The sequence below is a fragment of the Ovis aries genome, chromosome 3 (assembly GCF_016772045.2).
Source record: "Ovis aries strain OAR_USU_Benz2616 breed Rambouillet chromosome 3, ARS-UI_Ramb_v3.0, whole genome shotgun sequence".
Taxonomy (NCBI): domain Eukaryota; kingdom Metazoa; phylum Chordata; class Mammalia; order Artiodactyla; family Bovidae; genus Ovis; species Ovis aries.
In genome coordinates, this window is record NC_056056.1 from 184,115,988 (window position 1) to 184,141,833 (window position 25,846).

At 40.3% G+C, this 25,846-nt stretch overlaps 1 protein-coding gene and 1 long non-coding RNA gene across 3 annotated transcripts in view; one reads left to right on the plus strand and one right to left on the minus strand.

Annotated features, from left to right (window-relative positions):
• Positions 1 to 7,142, plus strand: part of DENND5B (DENN domain containing 5B) — a 224,857-nt gene extending 217,715 nt beyond the window's left edge. For both annotated transcript variants that reach the window (XM_042247295.2, XM_027967785.3), the window contains 2 exons: positions 539 to 713; positions 2,172 to 7,142. In XM_042247295.2, coding sequence (XP_042103229.1) covers positions 539 to 713; positions 2,172 to 2,355 — 359 coding nt within the window. In that variant the 3' untranslated portion in view covers positions 2,356 to 7,142. The remainder of the gene's footprint in view (positions 1 to 538; positions 714 to 2,171) is intronic.
• Positions 7,143 to 15,520: 8,378 nt separating this feature from the next.
• Positions 15,521 to 25,523, minus strand: LOC114114038 (uncharacterized). Its single transcript, XR_003588883.3, has 2 exons — positions 25,409 to 25,523; positions 15,521 to 22,501 (listed from the first exon to the last, which is right to left on the minus strand). It is a non-coding gene; the product is annotated as an uncharacterized LOC114114038 (long non-coding RNA).
• Between the last annotated feature and the right edge of the window lie 323 nt (positions 25,524 to 25,846).

Sequence of the window (25,846 nt, forward strand, 5' to 3'; positions counted from 1 at the left end):
CAGAGCTAGGCCCCTAGAGTGGGGTATTTTTTTCCTTTTGGAATGCACTGAATCTTACTAGTCCTGCTTCTGATAAATGTATTAATAACTCTTCCTCAGATTTACTGAAACAGTTCTGTTTCAAGATTTTGCTGCAGAGTGTTAGCCAGCCATTCTATAACTAGATCAAAGGGCACCATCTCAATGGCTACCATGTCTTTGCTGCTTACTCCTAGAAGGATCCAGTCTTAACAGACAAGACCATGTTTATTTTTTCTTTGCTATCAATTGCCATTTTTGAAGGTATTCTAAAGAGAGTAAGCTTTCCAACCATCTACAATGTAGTCTAGATCAGATAATAAATTCCTGGGAGCATATTGTTCTACAGGAAGCATGGGCCTTTAGGATTTATTGTGAAACCAATGTTAAAATAATGGTTTGGGTTTTAGGATTGGCTATAATGCAAAGCATTGATAGTATTTCCAGAATAAATTGTTTCATCTTTTTGTAGATGAAGTATTAATGTGCATTGTGATATGATTCTGATTTCCTTCCCCAGAAAGAGCAGTTGCTTATTTTGAAACCACTGACCAGATTCTAGATAATGAAGATGATGTCCTCATTCAGAAATCATCCTGCAAAACCTTCTGCCACTATGTAAATGCTATTAATACTGCACCCCGGAATATTGGGAAGGATGGCAAATTCCAGATCTTAGTTTGCCTTGGAACACGGTATTAAGCTAGTTCTTGATTTTCCCTGTCTTTGTCATGTGTTGAACAAGAATTTAGAAAGGTTTATACCAGACCATGCCCCTTCCAAAGCTCTCCAGTTGGTTTCTTCCATTCCAGGTTTTATGAGACTCCTGTTTATTGGGTGTTTGCTGTGTGTTGGGCACTATGCTTAGTACTTCACATGTATTATCTCATTTAACCCTCCTGTCACTTCACTACCACCCCTGCATGAAGGAGCAAGCAATATCCCCACTGTATAGGTGGGGAAATAGAAAGCAGAAGAGGCACAGATAAATTAACAGACTTTCCCAAGGTCACACAGCTAGAAAGAGGCAGAGCCAAGATTTATACCCAGCGTCACCCCAGCGCCCCAAGCTCTGAACCGTGACACAGTACTGCGCCATAGACAGGTGGAGGTAATAGACACACCAGCACATTCACACATACATATTTTCTGTACAGAGCTTGTATGGTATGTATACAGTACCATACTGCCTTAAATTTGATGACATTGTAGAATTCTTACTATGGAAAATCTCTTTAAGACAGTTTCCTACCCCTTTATTTTTGTAAAATGACACACAGGAGCTATACAATCCATTAATTTTAAAACAGCTCTCAGAATTGTAAGAAATGAACCATACAGACCCTTAGAAGATTTTTTATCTTTGCAGTGTTTGTTCTTCTGTGCCCCAACACCTCTTGTAGGATAGCCCAGCTGCCTTGTCATGAAGGTGTACTGACAGCCGCTCAGCAAGGGTCTCTAAGCAACTTAGTGGCAGATACTAATGTCAGTTTAATCAGGAAACATTAAAGATTGAGATCCTGTCCTCCTGAAACAGCTGGTTTATTAAGCTAAATTGTATATTTTTTTCTTAATAAAAGCTGTCCAACTTCAGCTGTGCTTTTTAAGTTCCTTTTGAGCATGATCCTTATCTCCTTTTCTCTCTTTACTGTTGTGATATATTAGATCAATGCAACACTTCTTTTTTATAAGATCTAATGTTTTTCTGCTTTGATTTTGTTCCTTACCTTTTTATGTTGTGTAAATTTTTTAAGTGCTAGTCCCTACAATTTAATGGAGTCTTTCTTCCCAAAAGGTCTACTGTGGCATGGCTTGTCACAGATGTCTGGATAACATCTCTGTTAAACAAAGAAAATGACATTCTTCTTTTTAAAAGAGGTAGAATCAGAATAGAGAATATCTTTACCACATCTAAGTCTTTATGGCCAACTTGTGCAGACTCACTCTTAGAATCTGATAGGTTTCCTTTCCCCCTTAGCATATCTTTTTAACCAGTAATTATCCAACTACTTTGATTTTCTCTCTGGTGACCTCAGAGCTTGGCTAGATTTTGCCTCATTCAGCCTCGCACCTTCCTGTCCAAAGCTCCAGTGTGTGTGTAGTTCTGCAGCAGGGCAGCAGTGCTCAGGACTTGTTTCTGTTTGGGTCTGCAGAGATCGCCTGCTCCCACAGTGGATTCCTCTGTTAGCCGAGTGTCCTGCCATCACCCGAATGTATGAGGAGAACGCCCTCCTGCGAGATCACATGACTGTCAACTCCCTCATCCGCATTCTGCAGACCATCCAGGACTTCACCATAGTCTTAGAAGGCTCACTCATCAAAGGAGTGGATGTGTAACCCAATTAGCTAGAAACTCAGTCCAGAACCCTGTTCCTGAACCTTCCCCGACAATGGGGACGGATTTGGACTTGTCTGACAAGGCAGTGAGTCACTGCAGGGGCGGCACGGTGTGTCCCCCAATGTGAACAGTCCTCACACTGCAGACAAGGCAAAATGCTGTATTGTAGTTCATTTGAACCTGGAATTTAGTATAAAATAGAGTATTTTCATGTGTTAGATGTGTGTAAATATTCTCTCTTCTTCAAGAAATTCTATTACTCTAATAAGATACTTTTCTTAGATTGAATACTCCTGTAACTTAAAATCAGTAGCTTAAAAGTATTGGGAGTTGGGTAGTGGGGAGAGTGGTGCTAGTCAGGAAGAAGCCAGTAAACATGTAAATATAGTACAACCCATTGGGGCTTTTTATTTTCCTCCAGGTACCACAAAGGAATCCAGAAAGCATTGTTATGTACTAGCCAGCCATCCTGGTGTCTTACCCTTTATATTGTGAATGTAAACAGTTTACCTACTGTAGGGGAATAGCCCTCATTTACATCTTTTAAGTTTCAGATGGTTTCATAATTTGAATTGAGCCACTCTTCCAGTCTTTTGGAAAGTTTTTTTCATCAGCACAAGATAAAGATATAATTCAAATATTTTAAATACTGGACCCCAGGAGCTTGGCTGAACTGAAAAGAGAACACACAAAGCCCTGAGAAGTGTGTGAAATTGTGGGATTATATTAACTTCTTTACACTTTAGAAAGATTAGCCTAGACTAACTTCATCCTTGACATTTTTATTCTTGTTATTTGAGGTACTTTGGGGAGATGTGAATTTCAGAGTGTTGGCCTCATAGTCTTAAAAACTGCAAACAGCAGTTTGATTCTATACTTTTAATTTGGCCATCTCAACCCTGCAGTGGTCCCTTACCTCTCAAGAATAACCACAAACACTGTCTTTGTTTGGTTCCAATCACCCGCCTCCCCTCTTCCAGTGCCCATCCCCCCTCAGGAAATGGAAAGAATGTCTAAGAAGGAGGAGGACTCTGTGTGGCTTGGAATGTTTTTGTGAAAGTATTTGTTGACCATGATAATGCAAATACCAGAAGAAAAGAGAAAGAATGAACCCTTTCTGGGTGTTTCAGGGCCAGCTGTCTGTTCCTTTGTAAGCAGTGGTGAAAATGTAATACTGCTGGCCCAGGAAGGTAAAAGCCAGTACTGCGCAGACTGGCAAAATGGAAGCAAAACAAGAGGCAACAATTTGGAAGAACAAACGTTGTGAGTAACTTTCCAATTTGGTGTTTTTTAAGGAAGTTAAATACAGTGTTAGCACGTTACCTTAAGTCTTCATGTTACGGTTGGTCTTGTAAGTAATTTAGACATTTGCACGTTGTTAGCAGTGAAATTGCCTTAGCAGAGCTCCAGGTTTTATTCCCAGTTGTGACTGAGAAGCAAAGTCATGGCCTCTCAGGACCCTTGTGTCATCTGAGGGTCCTGGGCTTTAGCCAGTAGTATTGCTTCCCTTTTTCTCTTGAGGAAGAAACTAATGAAATAAGTGTCCCACTCCCATTATCAAACACTGTACTCAGCCAAGGCACACTCCCTTTTAATACATGACTGAGTCCTTGAGGAGGTAAGAGAGAACTGAAGGCAGCATTTAGAAACCCACGGAAAGGGTTTAAGATGGTTCTGGGTGACCTGGGTAGACCAGAAATTTGTTTGCCTGCAGCTAATGTTTGTCCACAGTGGTGTGGCTACCCCTGGGACATGGAGAGTCTATTATGGGATATATCCAGAACCTGTTTCACACAGGTGCTTACTGTTTCAGTGATGAGAACCCATAGAATGATCCAATCTAGGGTGGCGGTCTCGTTACCTTTTCCAAAGGCCTAGCTGCTGACACATTCTGGGCAAACAGAGAGGTGACTTAGGTTAGCATGCTAGAACTGACTCATCTCATCTAGCCTTCTCATTTTACAGACGGGAAGACTTAAGGATCAGAGAGATTAAATACTTACCTGCACACCTGGTCAGTGGCAGCACAGGGTGTAGAATTCATGATTTTTTAATTATACCAGGCTACATGAGACTGCCCTTCAGGGCATTCATATTAATAATAAGTTTTTCTACCCTTGGATCTTAATTCATCCACCTTTACAAGTAGCAGATAATGATTAATATTCATTTATAGTAATAATTTATAGGGATTAATATTCATTTTAACAAATTGTCCTTAAGTAATAGAAAATTACACCTGTTACAAAAAGTAGGAGCAGAAATTCCCTGGCAGTCCAGTGGTTAGGTTTCCACACTTTTACTGCTAAGGACCTAGGTTTGATCCCTGGTCAGGGAACTAAAATCTCACAAGCCGTATGGCACAGCCAAAAACAAAACTAGGAGCAAAGTTGGCTTTCAGACCTATGAGTAAAACCATTACTTTAGAAAGTAATACCCACCCCCAAGAGTTTGACCTTAAGTTTCATCCCATTTTCTATTATCTGACTACAGTAGTGAAATGACGAATTTCAGAAGAAATCACACCAGAAAACACATCCTCTAGAATGCTGTGCCCTTTATAGAGTTATCACCTTGGGAGTCCATACATAGTCCAGTAATACAGCCTGTGCTCCAGATCCATGGGGACCTCCTTATGAACTGCCCGAATGCCCTATGGCCCATTCTTTTGAATATTTCTAGTGATGGGTAATGCTGGCTTTTCAGAAACAACAAAAAGTTCTTAGAACCCAAGTTGCTGAATGGAAAGGATACTTAAGCAGAGTTTGGGGTTGTGTAAGAAATAGAGTTCTAAAGAAGTAAGACAGTTTTTACATGGCGTATAACTGTCATTGAGTATCAAAGTATTTTGTGCAGGAAAGCAGCAAAATTCTTAGAATAAATGTACATAAGTGTTCATAGCCTTCCGACCTGACTTTGGAAAGTCACTCAGAGGTGTACTTTTTGCTGTTAATAAATTAGTATATTGCTGTATCATCATACTTCAAAGTTAAAGTATACAAAATCAAAATTGACTTTTTCTTCAAAATAAATTAAAAGTTGTATCTGGAGTCATGATTAGTATTTTCACAGAATAGCTTAAGAAGAAATTATTTTAAAATTAAATTGCCAAAAATGTTACCTCCTGAAATACTTATCTTCCAAGTGTTTTTCAAACGTTCTGAAACTCCTAATAATAACCTTTTTGATATAGTGGCATTACACCAGTGTTGGTATTATGTGTGAGACCCTGAAGCTGTGTTCTGTTTGGGGGCTCATCTGCACCTTAAAATGACCAAGGCTTAGTGTGGAGCAGTATAAGGTAGGGTTGTCAGTGGAGAAAATGGGGCTACTGAGAACAGAAGGAAGGCTTCCCAACCTTCCCTTCCTCTTTCCCACTGTGGGAAGAAACTGAAAGCTTGCAAAATTTATGATTTCCCTCTAAATTTTATTTTAAATATTTCATACATTTTGTACCTTTTGTAACCCTGTGGTATTTATTTTAACATGGCTTTTTAAGAAATCATTTTAATGAACTTCTGTCACACTGTATGAATATACAGGGGAAATACTGAATTGCTCATATTTCCTTTTTTGGCAATAAAGCACTGTTATATGTAAATGGAAGTAAAAGAGGGATGGAGACTATACATTACAGTTTGTGTATAGTAAATGCTGACCCCTCTGAGATACTTTGAAATATGAGGCAACAGACAAGGACCTCGGATTGCCCAGGGAAATATTTATTTGACAGCATTGGGAGTGTAGCTTTTAATTATAAAATAGCTTCTTTCTGGTAAGAATTATGATTTTTCAGTAGATTTTCATTTTGAGAACTGTTGAGTATTTTCTCTGTGAGGTTTATAGAAACTAGTCTATCTTTTTCACCATTTGGAAGGACAATCTGAACCGTAGCTATTTATATTTCAGTATTAATACACCTTCATTGATTGAGAATGGAGTCTTGAGATCTTCTCTACTTTTATAAAGTGAATTCTATTTCCACATCATCCATGTCATTTGAAGTCAGTGTTTCTATATAAGTATTTGTTATATTACCTTTTAGTGTAAAAGGAGAAACATAATAAACTACTAGGTCTCTTATTCCTATTAAAATCCATTTATAAAACTCTTGAATCAAACTGATTCCCAAGCTTTTTGAAGAGGGTATCAATGGAGTGTGATCAGAATAATCCAAGGAGAACCTCATCCTTTCAGATCTTAGCAGACCTGATTGTCCTCTCACGGACAAAATAAAGATTGGATCCAGAAAGGTATCACACTGAGCAGTTAATATCACAGTGAAAAAAAATCATCAAAAACATTCTCCTCATTGGAATGAATCCAGGGTATCGTTGGGTTATGTGGGAGGGAATTATGCTTGACACATTTACCTAAATATATTTGTGTGTGGCCCAGTCTCTATTCCAAACACCAGACAGATCTTGTTAACAGTAGAGAGGTATGGTGAGAGTTCCTGTTGTCAATCAAATGAGGGTGTTAAACATATAGAAAGAATTCTCTGTGTTACACTTGAACCATGTATAAATGTATCCTGTGTATCTTTTTTTTAAAATAAGCATTTCTGCATTTAAATTATATATTTTTTCTTTGTATTGTTAACAAAATGCATCAGAACTGGATTTTTTTTCTCATCTGAACATAATTAAAATTTAAAAAGTATTGTGATATCAAGCACTTTAACATATGTATCAGAGAAACTGATGTGGGTTTTTCAGGTTTTGGAGTACATTTAAATATGACTTTTCATGCTTTGTTCTTTACAAATAAAACTGTGGGGTTGATACTTTGTTTTGCTTCATTATTGTAGAACCTTAATACTGAGTAGTGCACAGGGCCAGTGACTCCAGAAAATAGAGCAATAAAACCATCATGAGAGAAAGCTACATGAAACCATTATGTAGTAGAAATATAAGCTTCCCAGATGGCACAGTGGTAAAGAATCCATCTGCCAGTGCAAGAGGCACAAGTGTAGATTCGAGTTCAATCCCTGGGTCGGGAAGATCTCCTGAAGTAGGAAATGGCAACCTGCTCTAGGATTCTTGCCTGAAGAATTCCACAGAGAACGTACACACATGCATGCAGGCACAGACACACACACACACACACACACACACACACACGCGCGCGCGAAATATAATCTGCTGGGCAATTGGTTATTCCAGAAGCAGTAAAAAGAAAAGAAAAAAATGTGAACCCTATCTCACACCATACAAAAAAATCAATTCTTCGCTTAACAATCTAAACATAAACAGCAAAAACAGTTTTTGAAAGAAAATGTAGAATGTATTTATGAATTTGGGATAAACGACATTCAAAAATAACTAGCACTGTAGTCTTTACTAAAAATGAAAGGCAGAGATGCATTGATTATTCACCACATGTTAAGCATTACTTTAGGTTATGACCATGCAGCAGTTTAAACACACACATCAAATTCCTGCTTTTATGGAATTTATATTCTAATGGAGCAAATTACCTAATAAACATAACAATACATATAGTTGATGTTTAGTTGCTGAGTCATATCCAACACTTTCGTGACCCCATGGTCTGTGGCCCACCAGGCTCCTCTGTCCATGGAATTTCCCAGGCAAGAATACTGGAGTGGGTTCCCATTTCTTTCTCCAGGGGAATCTTCCTGACCCGGGGACCAAACCCACATCTCCTGCATTGGCAGGCAGATTCTTTACCAACTGAGCCACCTGGGAAGCCCAATACATATAGTAATTAGATAACAGTAATAACAAGCGAAGAAGAAGGATGGGAAGTATGGTTGGGGCTGCTTAAAGATGGACTGTAACTAAATTGGGTTAGCCAGGGAAAGCCTCACTGAAAATGGAGTTGTCTTCAGCTGAGATTGGAAAAAGCATAAGAGAAACAAGTTTGCAGGAGGAACATCAAGAGCTTACTTTTGGCTGTAAGTTTGGCATGCCTGTTAGACATCTAAGTAAAGATGTTGGATAGTTGGCACTATGGATTTGGAGTTCAGGAGAAAATAATGGTGTATTTTTCAGGATCCAAATCAAGAGACAGAAACTACATAGCAATCTGAAGAGAGGTAGTTTAATGTTAAGAACAGTTAGAATTATCCAGAGAAACAGAGCTAAGGGTGTATACAGATGTCTGTGTGTGTGTATGTATATGTATAGAGAGAGATTTATTTTAAGGAATCAACTGACACAGTTGTGGAGCCATGGTAAATCCAAAATCTGCAGATTAGGCTGGTGGACTGGAGACCCAAGGGAAGAATTGTAGTTAAAGTTCAAAGATCACTGACTGGCAGAATTTCTTCTTGCTCAAACGAGGTCAGTCTATGCTGAATTAAGGCCTTCAACAGATTGGATACATTATGGAGGATAATCTGCTTTACTCAAACTCCACCAATGTAAATGTTTGTCTCATCTGAAGAACACCGTCACAGAAACTTCCAGAATAATGTCTGATTAAATTTCTGGGCAACATGGCCCAGCTAAGGTGATGCATAAAATTAACCATCACAGACTACTATAATAAACTGAAATAATGAAGGATTTGCTACTAAGCAATAAAAAGAACTCTAAAGAATACAAAAATAGCACATATAGGGAGCAGCTACTAACTCTAGGGCTGAGGTAAGGTAAACCTCAAAGAGCCCCCTCCCACTTTGGCTGAGCTCAGACTTTGATATTAGAGAGGCCACACCCATGGCCCACTGGATGGCAGAGAAGTTTATTGAGATGCTGCACCAGTGCCACTTGTTTGGAATCTGCTGTCAGATGCCAGGGAAGCATCCTTGGAGAGTTGGCATAGCCCAGAACTTGCTGGGAAGCCATGGTAGAAGGAGGTTCCAGGGAGGCCCTGCATGGAGAGGTGTGATACCAGTAAAGCTCACTATGGGGCCCCCCAAGCCTCCCTACCACAAGAGGTTAGCCTCTGAGACCACAAGGGCTTCCCTTGTGGCTCAGCTGGTAAAGAATCTGCCTGCAGTGCAGGAGACCTGGGTTCAATCCCTGGGTTGGGAAGATCCCCTGGAGAAGGGAAAGGCTTCCCACTCCAGTATTCTGGCCTGGAGAATTCCGTGGACCATATAGTCCATGGGGTTACAGAGTCAGAGACGACTGAGCGATTTTCACTTTCACTTTCCACAAGAGCCAAGAGCTGCACACTGGAGGAGCTCACAGAGGAGAGCACAGCAGAACCTGGAAGAGAAGCTCCCTCCTCCAGTGCCTCTCCAGTGCATTCTATTAAAGAAGATTAATACTGTGCCACCTTGTCAAAGGAGAAATGTTTACAAAAAGGTCTAGCTCCATTGTTGCAGAGCAACATTTTTATTGCTATGGGGCAATAAATTGATAACTGCTCCAAACAGTTTAGTTCCTTATATTCAGTTAAGGAGTAAACGAAGGAGGGGAGTAGGAAAACGCAGGAGAAGATAAGAAGATAGTGAGCAAATGTCTCCAAACTTAATGACGTAATGATTTGGAGCGGACACTGTCTGCCATGTTCATTTGAACTTAGTCCAGATGTATACAGTTTTCATCAGTGCTCTTTAAAATATTGACTAACTGCAGTTATTATAATAAGGTCAGGAGGCTTTTGCAGTGTAAGGGAAAGAAGACCTCAGTGGTCGCAATGGTGAAAAGCATTGGGTATGGGTATATTTTGAAGCTAAAGTCAGAAAGTTTCCTGATGGATTGAATATCGGGGATGAGGAAGAGTCAAAAATGACTCCAGGGGAAACCAGGAGAGCCACTAGAATCATCACCTTCCTCAAGAATGTCAGGCTGGTGGCATCTTTCACCACCAGAGGCCTCACTCTAATTCTGCCCACACTCAGCTCATGCACTAAGTACACCAACATGATCAACTAGGCCACAACCTACACCTATTTACCCAGTGATCTTTCAAGATGATGGGAACATGCCCAACATGCCTTGCCACCCCCAGACCTTCAGAGCCTTGAAATGGCTGAAGGACTGTGAGCTCCTCTGTTGACAGGGACAGGGCCCCTCCCTGGTGGCCCCCAATAAAAACATGAAAACCAAAAACAAAAATGACTTCAAGGATTTTGACCTGAACAAATAGGAAAGGAGGCTAGAATTTCTACTAACTGAGATGAGTAAGGATGTGGGGAGAACAGGATTTAAAGACAGATCAGGAGTTCAGTTTTGACATGTTAAATTTCAGATATTGACTAGACATCGGAGTGAAAATGGTGAACAGGAAACTGAATGTCTGAGTCTGGATCTTCTGAGCTGTTGGACTTATGATATGCATTTTGGAGTTGCTGGCATGTATAGACAGAATTTAATATTATAAAATTGGATGAGGACACAAAAGGAGTAAATTATTAAATAATCTCTCAAAACTTTAATTTTCCAGTATTGTGACATGATTTACTGCTTGACATTTACATTACTCTCAGTGTTTCACTATTCTGAACAATACTATAATGAACAAACATCCTTGCTTTGTGAGAAATTACCATTTTTGTAGGTCAAAGACAAATGTCAACTCCATATGATTCAACCTAATATTTTTGATGATTCCTGTGGTTCTTTTATCCTGATATGTGCTTTACTTTGATTAAAATAGATAGTGTTACCTAGATGGAGCAATTACTCTCTGAGCAGAGTAATCTAAAAATAAATCAGTCTAGTCAGAGCCAACATGTGGGCCAGATGTTCCTTATACTCAACATAACCTGGAGGCCTTTTACCTACCCATACTACCTACCTACTACTCATACCACCTATCTACTTGTGTTAAGTGCCTCAAAACTCTTCCTTGATTTCCCACTTACATCCTGTTCAAAACCAGCAGAACTTCAAAATGCCTGGACACAAAAACAATGGACTCAATAAGAAATAGACAAAGTCTCAGTTACAGTAAGATAAAGCTCTCGTTTCTCAATAATTGATAAAGAAATGGGAAATGAGTAGAAACACAGAGGACTTGCACAACAGTACCAACCAACCTGCCCTAGTTGATATTATTAGAATGTCCAACACCACCAGAATACAAATTCTTTTCAAGTACACAAAGAACACTTAGCAAGATTGCCCATTTTCAGGTCAATAAAACATGTCAAATTTAAAAAGATTTAAGTAATGCAAAGTATGTTCTTTGGCCCCAAGGGTCAAAAAATGAATCAAAACTGAAAGCAGAAAGTATTTTGAACTGAATGAAAATAAAGCATATCAATATTTGTGGGATACATCGAAAGCAGCTCTTAAAAAGAAATTAATTGCATTGAACACCTCTGTGAGGAAAAAAAAAAGATCTCAAATCAATGACATATACTTCAACCTTTAAAAACCTAAAAACAATAATAGTAATAAAAATAAATATCAGAGCAGAAATCAATTAAACAGAAAACAGATAAAGAAAATCAGTGAAAACAGAAGGTGGTTCTTTGAGAAACCAATAAAATTGATAAACCTTTAGCGAGACTGATTACAGAAAAAAAAAAAAAAAAAGACACAAATTGCCATATAAGAATGAGAGGTGATGCAAATACAGACATTACATACATTAAAAGGATAATAAGAGAATATGAATATCTTTTTGGCAAGAAATTCTATATCTTAGATGGTAGATAAATTTCTTAAAGACATTAACTACCAAAGATCACTTGAGAAACAGATAAAATGAGTAGCCTATATGTATTAAAGAAATTGAATTTGTTATTCAACTTTTTTTATCTTTGTCATCTGAGTTTGTTTCCAAGGCAAAACATTCAACCTCACAGTAATCCAAGTTGATGCCCCAACCACTAATGCCAAAAAAGCTGAAGTTGAACAATTCTATGAAGACCTATAAGACCTCCTAGAACTAACACCAAAAAAAGATGTCCTTTTCATTATAGGCGACTGGAATGCAAAAGTAAGAAGATAAAAGAAAGCTGGAATAAGAGGCAAGTTTGGCCTTGGAGTACAAAATGAAGGCAAAGGCTAACAGAGTTTTGCCAAGAGAACACACTAGTCTTAGCAAATACCCTCTTCCAACAGCACAAGAGACGACTGTATGCCTGGACATCACCAGATGGTCAATACCGAATCAGATTTACTATATGCTTTGCAGCCAAAGATGGAGAAGCTCTATCCAGTCGACAAAAGAAGACCAGTAGCTGACAGTGGCTCAGATCATGAGCTCCTTATTGCAAAACTCAGACTTACATTGAAGAAAGTAGGGAAAACCACTAGGCCATTAAAGTATGACCTAAATCAAATCCCTTATGATTATACAGTAGAGGTGACAAATAGATTTAAGGGACTAGATCTGTTAGACAGAGTGCCTGAAGAAATAGGGACAAAGGTTCGTAACATTGTACAGAGGGTGGTGACCAAAACCATCCCCAAGAAAAAGAAATGCAAGAAGGCAAGGTGGTTGTCTGAGGAGGCCTTATAAATAGTTGAGAAAAGAAGAGAAATGAAAGGAAAGGAGAAAGGGAAAGATATGCCCAAATGAATGCAGATTTCCAAAGAATAGCACGGAGAGATAAGAAAGCCTTCCTCAGTGATCACGGCAAAGAGAGAGAGGAAAACAATGAGATGATGCTGTGAAAGCGCTGCACTCAGTATGCCAGCAAAATTGTAAAACTCAGCAGCAGCCACAGGACTGGAAAAGTCATTTTCATTCCAATCCCAAAGAAGGGCAATGCCAAAGAATGTTCAAATTACTATATAATTGCATTCTTTTCACATGCCAGCAAGATTATGCTCAAAATCCTTCAAGCTAGGCTTCAGCAATATGTGAATCGAGAACTTCCAGATGTACACGTTAGATTTAGAAAAGGGAGAAGAACCAGAGATCAAATTGCCAACATATGCCAGATCATCGAAAAAGCAAGGGAATTTAAAAAAAAAAAAATCCACTTCTGCTTCACTGACTATGCTAAAGTCTTTGATTGTGTGGATCACAACAAACTGTGGAAGATTCTTAATGAGATGGGAATACCACAACACATTACCTGCCTCCTGAGAAATGTGCATGCAGACGAGAACAGTTAGAACTGGACATGAAACAATGGGCTGGTTCAAAACTGGGAAAGAAGTACATCAAGGCTGTATATTGTCACCCTGCTTATTTAACTGCTATGCAGAGTATATCATGCGAAATGCTAGGCTGGATGAAGTACAGGCTGGAATCAAGATTGTTGGGAGAAATATCAACAACCTCAGATATGTAGGTGATACCATTTTAATGGCAGAAAGTGAAGAGGATCTAAAGAGCCTCTTGAAGGTGAAATGGGAGAGTGAAAAAGCTGGCTTAAAACTCAATATTCAAAAAATTAAGATCATGCCATCTGGTCCTATCACTTAAAGGCAAACAGATGGGGGAAATGTGGAAAGAGTGTCGGATTTCATTTCCTTGGGCTCTAAAATCACTGCAGACGGTGACTACAGCCTTGAAATTAAAAGACACTTGCTTCTTGGAAGAACAGCTATGACAAACCTAGACAGTGTATTAAAAAGGAGACATCACTTTACTGACAAAGGTACATATAGTCAAAGCTAAGTTTGGTAGCTTTTCTGGTAGTTGTATATGGATGTGAGAGTTGGACTATGAAGAAGGTTAAGTGCGGAAGAATTGATGCTTTCAACAGACACGTGTACCCCAGTGTTCATCGCAGCACTGTTTACAATAGCCAGGACATGGAAGCAATCTAGATGTCCATCGGCAGATGAATGGATAAGAAAGCTGTGGTACATATACACAATGGAATATTACTTGGCTATTAAAAAGAGTGCATTTTAATCAGTTCTGATGAGGTGGATGAAACTGGAGCCTATTATACAGAGTGAAGTAAGCCAGAAAGAAAAATACCAATACAGTATATTAACACATATATATATATATGGAATTTAGAAAAATAATAACAAGGACCCTCTATGTGAGACAGCAAAGGAGACACAGATATAAAGAACAGACTTTTGGACTCTGTGGGAGAAAGCAAGGGTGGGATGATTTAAGAGAATATAATAACATGTATATTATCATATGTGAAATAGATCACCAGTCCAGGTTCGATGCATGGGACAGGGTGCTCAGGGCTGCTGCACTGGGATGACCCTGAGGGATGTGATGGGGAGGGAGGTGGGAGGGGGGTTCAGGATGGGGAACACATGTACACCTATGGCTGATTCATGTTAATGTATGGCAAAAACCACTACAATATTGTAAAGCGATTAGCCTCCAATTAAGATAAATACTTAAAAAAAAAAAAAAGAATTGATGCTTTCAAACTGTGGTCCTGGAGAAGACTCTTGAGAGTCCCTTGGACAATGAGATCAAACCAGTCCTAAAAGAAATCAACCCTGAATATTCACTGAAAGGACTGATGCTGAAGCTAAAACTCTAGTACTTTGGCCACCTGATGCAAAGAGTTGACTCATTAGAAAAAGCCTTGATTCTAGGAAAGATCGTGAGCAAGAGAAGAGGGTGACACAGGATGAGATGGTTGGATGGCATCACTAACATGAGTTTGAGCAAGTTCCAGGAGATAGTGAAGGACGGGGAAGCCTGGTGTGCTGCAGTTCATGGGGTCACAAATAGTCAGATACAACTTAGCACGTGAACAACAACAAATTAACCTTCTCCCAAAGAAAAACTCCATGTCCAGATAACTTTACTAGTGAATTCTATCCAAAATTTAAGAAATAAATAATGAAAATGCCACACAAAGTCTTCCAGAAAATGGATACAGAAGTATGTGTTAGTTTGTTAGGGCTGCCATAACAAAGACTAGTTGGCTTAAGCAACAGAAATTTATTTTGTCAATATTCTGAAGGCTAGAATTCTGAGAGCATGGTGTCAACAGGACTGGTTTCTTCCACGGCCTTTCTCTTTGATTTACAGATGGCTGTCCTCTCTCTCCTCATATGGTCTTCTCTCAGTAGATGTCTGGGTCCTAATTTCCTCTTCCTCTAAGGTCACCAGTCATATTGGATTAGGGCCAACCCTAATGACTTCATTTCAACCTACCTCTTTAAAGACCTTATCTCCAAATACTGTCAGAATCTGAGGTACTGGGGGTTAGGATTTCAACACATGAATTCTGAGAGGATACAATTCAGCCCACGACAAGGTAATACTTCCCAACACATCCCATGAGTCAGCACTGCCCTGATACCAATACCAAACAAATTACAAGAAAAGAAAAATACAGACCAAGAACTCTTATGAAGGTAGATGTTTAAATTCTTAACAAAATATTAATTCAAATTCTATGATACAAATAATATGTCATGACTAATTGGGGTCTATTAGGGAAAGCAAGGTTGGGTTAACATTCAATCAACAATATAATTCACCATACTTACAGACTAAAAAAATAAAAGCAAGTTATAGGCTCATCCCAATAGAGGCAAAAAAATCGACAAATTCTACTGTTAATTCAAGGTTTAGGGAAAAAAACTCAGCAGACTTCCTCACATCAGACATACTGGGTTCATAGGTTAGAAAATGCTGAAAGTCATCTGCAAAAATCTACAGCTAACATCATCCTTTATGTAAATACTGAGTGCTTCCCCCGTAAGATCAAGAACAGGCAAAGACATCCACTCTTAACACTTCTATTCAACATTGTACTGTAGTTTCTAATCAGTGCAATAAAATAAAAAGAAAAGGCATAAAGATTGGAAAGAAAGAAGTAAAACTGTCTTTATTCACAGATGATTAATGACTGTCCATTTATCAACAGACAATCCTATGGGATTTACTAAAAACTTACTGATGCTAGTGAGTGAGATTAGCAAGGTCAGAAGATATATAGTCAAGGTACAAAAATCAATTGCATTTCTATATGCAACAGCATTACAAATCTGAGATACTTGGGGGTAAATTTTACAAAAAATGGGCAAGACTCACTTACTGAAAACTACTGAGGAAAGCTTAAGTCCTAAATACATGTAAAACTATAGTGTGGTCCTAGATCAGAAGATTCAATATACATTAAGATGTCAATTCTCCCTAAATTGATCTATAGAGTCAACACAACCTATTCAAACTCCCAGCAATCGTTTTCACAGAACTTAAACTGATCCTAAAATGTATGGAATTTGAAAGCCCTAGAAGAGCCTAAATAATATGGAAATTGATTAAAAAAAAAAAACTTGGAAGACTTACACTACCTGATTTCAATACAGTGAATCCCCTACATATGAACGAGTTCCATATTAAAAGCACATTCGTAAGTCCAATTTGTTTGTAAGTTCAACAAAGTTAGCCTAGGTGCCCAGCTAACACAATTGGCTATATAGTATTATACTGTAATAGGTTTATAATACTTTTAACATAAATAATACATAAAAACAAAAATAAAACAATCTTACAGTACAGTACTTTGAAAAGTACAGTAGTATAGTACAATAGCTGGCATACAGAGGCTGGCTTTAAGTGAATAAGCAAGAAGAGTTAGTGATTATAGGAGGGAGAGAAGGTGGGAGATGGTAAAGCTGAAGGATCATCAGCAATAGGAGAGAAAGGGCAATTTCACTCATGCCTAATGCTGACAGAACGCTCTTTCTTTGAAAGTCTGTAACTTGAAGGTTCATATGTAGGGGCTTGTGTGTGTGCCCTGTCACTCAGTCATGTCCAACTCTTTGCGGCCCAGTGGACTGTAAGCTGCCAGGCTCCTCTGCCCACGGAATTTTCCAGGCAAGAATACTGGAGTGGGGTGCCATTTCCTACTCTGGGGGATCTTCCAGACCCAGGGATTCATCTCCTGCATTGGTGGGTGGATTCTTTACCACTAGCACCACCTGGGAACCCCTTTAGTGCTTATACTTAAAGCTACAGTGATTAATACAGTGTGGGGGAAATTAAGGTAAAGCTAGACAAATTCAGGTCAACTGTACAAAAAGTCTGGTAACACAGTCACACATACATGCTCAATTGCTCAACAAAGTTATAAGGGTTGTTAAATGTCGAAAGGGTAGTCTTTTCAGTGAATGGTCCTGGAACAATTGAATAACTACATGCAAAAGAAATGGAAGTTTGATCCACACCTCATAGCATATATTTTAAATCAACTCAAAATGGATCACAGATATAAATGTAAATTTTAAAATTAAAAAATTGATAGAATATAGAGTAAATGACCTTGGGTTAGGCAAAGATTTCTGATATGACAAATAAATACAGTCCTTAAAACTGATAAATTTGACTAAACAAAAATTAAGAATGTCTGTATGCTTTTTGTTCAAGTTTCAGACATGTATTAATCAAGGTAAACCCTCAACACAATACACAATCATGATTTCATACATTTAAAGGGGAAATATTTCCTGGTTAAATAGAAAATTTTACAAATGGCTTCTGGGAGACCTTCATTCTAAGCAGCTTTATAGTCAAACATTTCATTTAGAAGTCTGGACCTTCTTTCTTCAGCTTACTGTAATCCACATTCACCGAATAGAACTTACATTGATCACTAGGATTCAGTTTCTTCTGGCTTATTCTTTCTGTTCCAACTGATTGAACAATGCCAGATACAAGGCATACAGTGCTGCTACAGTACCTCCAGCTCCAATAAATACAAGGAAAGAAACCCTGTATGTTTCTTGGGCTAACCAAGGAGCATATTTGTGGCAAAGGCCTTTGATCTGAAAGGAGAAGAGAACAAATCTGACAGGCCCCAGACTAAGTAGTCTCTGCCCAAATGTACACTTTTTGGAAGATACTTTTAGAAGAATGCAAAAATAACCCACAGGTTAGGAGAACATTAGCAAATCACATATATGATAAAGGACTTGTATCCAACATACATAAGAACTCCCAAAATGCAATAGAGTCCAACAACAACAAAAAGTGACAACTGATTTGAAAGAATACTTCACCAAAGAAGATATTTTTTGTTTGTGTTAATTGTTCAGTCGTGTCCAACTCTTTGCAACCCCATGGACTACAGCCCACCAGGCTCCTCTGTCCATAGAATTCTCCAGGCAAGAATACTGGAGTGGGTTGCCACTCCCTTCTCCAGGGGATCTTCCCAACCCAGGGATTGAACCCCAGTCTCCAGAATTGCAGACAGATTCTTTACCATCTGACCCACCAGGAAGCCCTCCTGACATATTGATGGCAAAAAGCACACAAAAAGATGCTCAGCATCATTAATTATCTCAGAAATGCAAATTAAAATAAGATACCATTGCACGCCTCTGAGGATGGCTAAAATCAAAAGGACTGGCCAGACCAAATAATGGAAAAGGAAGTAAAATAACTGGAATTTTCATAGACTGCTGACAGCAATGTAAAATAGTGCAACTACATTGGAAAACAGTTTGACAGTTTCTTAAAAACTTTGACATATACCAATAGTATGATCCAGCCATTCTATTAAGAAGTAATTAATTACTGAAGAAATAAAATCATATGTCTACAAAAACACTTGCACATGAATGTTAATCACAGTTTCATTTGTAATAGCCCTAAACTGGAATCAACCATATAATCAACAAATGAGTGGATAAATAATTTGTGGTATATCCATACAATGAAATACTACTCAGAAATAAAAAGCAGTAAACTATTAATACATGCAACAACACAGATGCAAACAATTTTAAAAAAAAGAGCCATGCAAATAACCTGTAGGACAAAAGACAATCAGTTGCTGCTTGGAGAGGGGCCTGGAGGGAGGGGTTGACAGAAGCCCAAGGAGACTTTGGAGGTAACAGATATATTCATAATCTTAATTGCAGTGATAAGTTTCATGAATACATACTCATGTCAAAATTGCATACTTCAAGTATATGAAACTTGTTGAATGTCAATGACACCTCAAGGTTTTCTTAAAAATATATAACTGAAAAGTTGAGAATACACATATAATTAAAATGTGATTTTAAGCAAAGGAAAAACCCAATAACTTGATTTATCAATCATTCCCTTCTACCTCATTCTATAAGCTTCTTAGTTTCATCACTTGTTTATCCACAAGCACTGAAGGCATTGATGCCAAAGGCTAGAAGAGGTCAGGTAAATCTAGACAAACCCAACAAGCACTAGCATAAAGAATTGCAGGCATACAATTGCAGTCACAGTTATACATTCTTTCAAAAAAGACAACCTGCATTTTTGCTTCTAAGTTTCTACTTGGCATGTTGTCATTTCAGTTCAGTTGCTCAGTCGTGTCTGACTCTTTGCAAACCCATGAACCACAGCACGCCAGGCCTCCCTGTCCGTCACCAGCTCCCGGAGTCCACCCAAACCCATGTCCATTGAGTCAGTGATGCCATCCAATCATCTCATCCTCTGTCGTCTGCTTCTCCTCGTGCCCTCAATCTTTCCCAGCATCAGGGTCTTTTCAAATGAGTCAGCTCTTCGCATCATGTGCCCAAACTTTTGGAGTTTCAGCTTCAACATTAGTTCTTCCAATCAACATCCAGGACTGATCTCCTTTAGGATGGACTGGTTGGATCTCCTTGCAATCCAAGGGACTCTCAAGAGTCTTCTCCAACACCACAGTTCAAAAGCATCAATTCTTCGGCGCTCAGCTTTCTTTGTAGTCCAACTCTCACATCCATACATGACTACTGGAAAACCATAGCCTTGACTAGAGAGATCTTTGTTGACAAAGCAATGTCTCTGGCATGTGTCAGTCAGTTCAGTCGCTCAGTCGTGTCCGACTCTTTGCATGCTGTAGTGACTCTTTAATCTTCTTTCCTTAAAACCCTTGCAGGACTGTCCATTAATCCCAAATTACTGTATCATGATCCTACCCAAACTTAACCAAGCCCCTTTCCCCATGGAAAGTTCTGCCTTAGACCAATCTCCAAAACTTCAGTAAATATCCAGTCTCAACCCTTTGCCCTCTGACAGGTTACTAAGACTCTGCCAAGGTAAAGCTCTTCCTTACTGTGCAAGCAATAAACAGAAAGTTTTGATGATAATTCAGGAAGCCAGTGTTCAACATTATTGATTGTGTATTTCCTCTTCTGAGTTATTTTAGTAACCTTTTCCCGTTCATTTTTAATGTGCGGCTTTGACTTATAGTTTAAAAACATTTTGGAGCTATTCTTTGCTCTATATGATGTCAGAATTTTCTCACTTTCCTTTTAGGTTTGGGGATTTTCTGTTGCACAGAAATTTTAAGCTTTCAATTGTTTGAAATTATTAACCATTCCTTTAAAATAAATAAAGTGGTACAGCTTCTGGTGCCATACTGCCTCAGTTCAAATCTCTGCTGCTTACTAGCTGAAGACCCTTGTTTATCACTTAACTCTCTGGGAAACTGGTTTCCTCATCTGTCTCCCCACAGGAATGCAAGCTCCACAAAGGAAGCATTTTTGACTGTTTTGTTAATTGCCGTAGCTCTGGGAACAGTGCCTGACACACAGCGCTCAATAAATATTTATTAAATGAATTAATCTACAAAGCCAGAACAATAATCTTATTTACCTCATAAGGTTGTTATATGAATGAACTAATCCTTGTAAATTTTGGTCTAGAACAATGCCTGGCACACAGTAAGAGTGCAAGAAATGTCAGCTCCCCCATCCCCAATACCAGAATCCTGCCTCTGGGAAGTCTTACCTGAATACCCCTCTCCTCCATGCTCCTTTCTCTCTGTCCACTCCTGCAGGATTTGCATCACTGTTCCCCTTTAGCAGCACCCACATGTCACTTGGAGTTCTTAACCTTTGGGCAGCTGTAAGCCCCTCTGAGAATCCAAGGAGAGCTATAAATACTCCCCCTAGAAAAAAAACACCTATGCATAAGCTACTTTTCAGTACAATTTCAAGGAGCTCATAGAATCTAGATTCCTGAATTATGTAGACCTTAATGTCAAAACTCCATACTGCTTAGTAGCAACAAACCGTAACACGTCACAGGAAATTTCTCAGAGCAGATCTTAAGGGTCAGAGCACAAACTGAGCGAGAGCAGAGCTCCTCTGGGTTGCAAATTTCTTTCTCCTTTGGAAGAGATGAGGATTATTCCTTCCTGACTGTCCTTTCAGAGCTGACCCTTCACCCTAACCGGACAGGGAAAGGCTGTGGGGGCAAATTTCTTTCTCCTTTGGAAGAGATGAGGATTATTCCTTCCTGACTGTCCTTTCAGAGCTGACCCTTCACCCTAACCGGACAGGGAAAGGCTGTGGGGGACGAGGGGCCGGGAGGAAGGGGGTTCTTAGTGAAAGCAGGGGGCTTCAACAGATTCCAAGATGAGCCGTAAACTTCCTAAACTTCGGCCACCCAGTCTCCCGGTTGGTAGTCAACAAATTCTCACCAACGTAATGACCCGAGTTCCAGTCTTCTCAAGCAGTAAAGAGGGGTAAAACGAAGACTGTCTTACTGCCCTCTCGGGAAAAGAGGCAGACTGGGCAGTATGCAAGTGAAGAGCCCTGGACCCTACGACTACCCGCGTAACTTCTATCAATCTTGTAAACTTCCTAAGCCTCCGTTTTGCCCTAAGAATGGGAATTAGCAGAATGAACCTCGTACTTTGGTTGTGAGGTAACTAAACCACCGACACACTGTTTTGCACCTGGAAGCACCCAATAGTTATGAGCTGTTCTTTATTAATATTAAATAACAACTGGAAGGAAGGACGTTGCCTGCTTACCCACCTCGTGGGCCTGGAGTCGGCTCTGAGGCAGGAGAGCGGCGCGCACAGCGCTGGCCTGGGCGGGGCCTGGGCGGGGCCTGCGCAACCTCCCGGCCTCCCCCGACACAGGCCCGCCCACTTCTAGACTTTCGCCCCGCTTCCACGGAGGCGGCCCCTTACCTCGTCGGTGTTCTGGAACTCCCTAGACAGAAGTGCGCAGATCTTCGAGGGGTTCCCTGCCTCCCCCTCCTTTTAGCCAAGGGCTGAGACTTCCTCATCTACGGATGGTTCTGTCAGAGTAAAAAATTACTGGACTCCGAGAAAGATGAAGGCCAGCCTTTTATTTTGATTAGAAACAATCCCGGAGGGGAGAATGGATACATGTATATGTCAGGCTGAATTCCTTCGCTGTTCACCTGAAACTATCACAGCACTTTGTTAACCAGGTTATACCCCAATACAAAATACAAGTTTAAAAAGAAAGAAACAGTCCCAGAGGTGACGTGATTTGCCCAAAGTCGGCAACTTCCTGAAATTAGAAACCAATCGGAAGACTTCCATGTGGGTGTTCTTTCCGCTGTTATCAGGTTACCTCAGAGCCTTAGGATCTGCTTTTGAAAAGGAATGAAGAGGTCGGTTAGGGAAAGCCACTGAAGGAAAAAATACTCGGATTTGGTAACTGCTTATGGCAGGGGTTGAAAGAGTCGGGGGTGATACAGTATGTAATCGGCTTCCCCCCAAAAAACACAGTGTAAATAATTTTAGAATTGTTTTAGCTCATGAATTTTAGTCGAGTGCATCTTCGGGCGGGGAGGGGGGGAACCTAACCTGTTTTATTTACCCAGCCAAGTGCCTAATGCAGAGTACCTAGTAAACGTTTGCCATCTGAATGACCACGTGGCTGGGCGCGCCCCATCCACCATCGAGGTGCTGGAGGGTTTGTGGAGCCAAGCCCCACCTGGGAGGCACGTACGTCTGTCTTTTCCAATTTTTCTCAGTTATGGCTTTGCCCTGAATATTCTTTGTTCATAAATCCTTGGCTGCATCTCTTGATTATTTCCTTAGGATATTTTCCTCGATGTGGGATTACTGTGAAGGGTATGCACACATTTAAGGCTCTAGATTCAGAATCCCTCCAGCCGTGCAAGAATGAGTCAGCTTCCCAGCGAGCTGGTGTGCGGTAGACGACCAGTGAAATTAGGCACCTTCTGCCCCGAGAGGGGAAACCTAAGGGCAACCATTGTTTGGAGCAATTTGACCTGAAGATGTAAACATCTGAGCCTTCCTAGAGAGGCTCCCCCTGGGCCAGGGAGGGGAGCTCTGATTTATGCCTTTCCCTCTGCTACTTTCATTTCCTGATGAGTTAATATTTTAAAACTAATGAAAAACCAATATATGTGTCTTTAAGGACAGCAAGAGAAGGTAGAAGTGGGGAAACTATTTTAAGTTAAAGTCCTGGAGAAAGGGGAGGGGTGAGTGGTGAACTGTGAAACGTTTCCAGAAGATGAGAGGTAAGTCCTTGGGGGTCTGTTGCCAGTCTGGAGGGGCCCAAGGTGGGGTCTAGAGACTTTGTATGTGAAAGGCTGCTCTTTGGTTGTGGAACTTATGAGGACAGTGGTCCCCGAAGGACCTGGAAGGGGCTTTTAAAGCACTTTGGAGGCTCACAGTTAAATCTCCAGGGACAAAGGAAAGCGGTAAGGAAGTGGAGGGAGCCATGCAGCCCAGGCTGCTCTCAGAGTGCTGAGAAGGGAGCTTGTGGTTTTCCCAGAGAAGAGGCAACCAGGAGCCGGGGAGCTTTTCTTGGTTTATTAAACAGTGAGGACTTCCCACCCTGCTAGAGCCAGGAACCAGCCCCAGCTCTTTAGAGGTCCATCAGGTTCTTTTTCAAACCATACGGAGGAGGAGAACTATTTTACAAATGTTTACAGGCAGTTTTATTTACTAAACTAGCTCTCATTTACTCGCAACTAAATTTGTAGTCTTAATTGCCATCATTAGCATTTTTCTTGATAATAAACATACAAGATGTGTTTTATAGTTGATGGGGTTGTTTTTTTTTTAATTAGCTTTGTGGGGGAGTTTATTTTCTTGATTGCTTTAAATTTCCTATTAAAGTCTTAAATTTAACAATCAGCTTCTCACAGTTCAGCAATCTACGAATTTTTCTGTCACTTTAATTCTGAAAGAGCTTAGGCCAAATATGAACCAGCAGTTCTTAGAGGTTTAAATGAGTGATTTCAAAATCTTGTCACACTTCAAAATCACTTCGCTACTTTTAGAAAAAAAATTACAGTTGCCCCTGCCTCGTTTTTGAGAGACTAATTTTATAGGGTTGGGACATCCCCTGGAACTGGTTTTTGTTTTTTTTTAAGCCTCCTTGGTGATCTTTTAGGGAACTGATGCCTAAATGTTTATCTATTCTGTTTGTCTTTTAAAATAGGATTTTGAAATGGCAGCTTTAACTTCTAAAATATTAAATCAATTTGCATTTTTGGAGAACATTCCTTTTCACCTCTCTCCCCACTTGGCCCAGGCTTCAGCTCTCCAGGCTCTGCAGTCCTTGCTTGACACTTAAACTGCCCTGTGTTCTCTCTGGTTCCTATGACTCCTGGTTTTCCTTCCTGGCAGCATATTTGGGACTTTCTGTTGTTCACTGGCCTCTCTTCTTGTACTGTCTTTTGAAGCACTGTTGCTGCTTAAGGTATCCTGGAAACTCTAGTGGGCATATTATCCACTCCCACGATGGATCATTGATCAGCATTTGGGTGCTTACTGTTCTCTAATCTGCATCTCTCACTCTTTCTGTGGGAAGCCCTCCAGATGCCCACGTCAGCTGCCTAGAGAGCACCTACTCTCACAAAGCACCTCACACTCCCTGTTTTTCAAATATTGAGCTCCTCACCATGTTTGTCCCATGGTTTCATATCTCAGAGAAAGGCTCTCCCAAGTTTTTCAAGGAGAAACCTGGGGATACCAGAGACTCTGCTGAACTTGCATCCTACCAGGTGGCGACAGTCAGTCTCTCAGCCTCACAAATTCCAGCTCCTTCGAATCTCTAGACTCCATTTTGTCCCTTCAGTCACTCCTTAGATCAAAATTCCCCAATGGCCTGCCTCATTCTCCCCACAGTGTAATCAGTTTTAGTCCCCAGCTTTAAGTTTTCCATCCTCCCAGGATAAAGTTCACCTTCACAAACCTGGGTTAAAAGGTTACACACCCTCTGGGCCCTGCTGGTCTCTCTACCACACCTCTCCTCCCATGGAAGGCACTTTCCCCACAGCCACACTGAGTTACAGCTGCAGCACCCCCTACTGGCCACTCACCCCCCACCCCCCACCCCCCCTTCTAGTCAATTTCTCTTCACTGTTCAGGTCCCAGCCTAGACACTGACAGCCTTTGAGATGGCCTCCTGCTATTCACACCTTTGAGTGTGAGCTGGACTTCCTGATGTGATTCTGGAGAAGAGAAGATGGCCAAAGTAACAGGCTGCTCCTTTCAGGCACCCTCCCCCACCTTACCTGCTCTGTAGGAAGCTAGTTGCCCTGTTGAAATGCCCTGTGACGCAGGGGAGGGCTCCAGCCAACTGGACTGGAACTGACTCCTGTCAGTAACTGCAAGAGTGAGCTCAGAACTGGATTCTCCACCAGTTGAGCCTTCAGCTGAGAGGATGGCCTTGGCCAATGGCAGTAGTGCCCCACCTCCCCATAAAAGGCCTTCAGCCTGGGGGCACCTGGCTAAGCCACACCTGGATTCCTGACCCCAAGAAACTGAGATAATAAATGATAGGCCTTAAGCCTGGGGGCACCTGGCTAAGCCACACCTGGATTCCTGACCCCAAGAAACTGAGATAATAAACATAATAAACGTTTGTTGGTGAAGCAACTCTGCTTTTGTTAATTTATTACAGAGAAATAGATAACCAGTACCTCCTCTGGACCCCTGCCCTTCCTTCACAC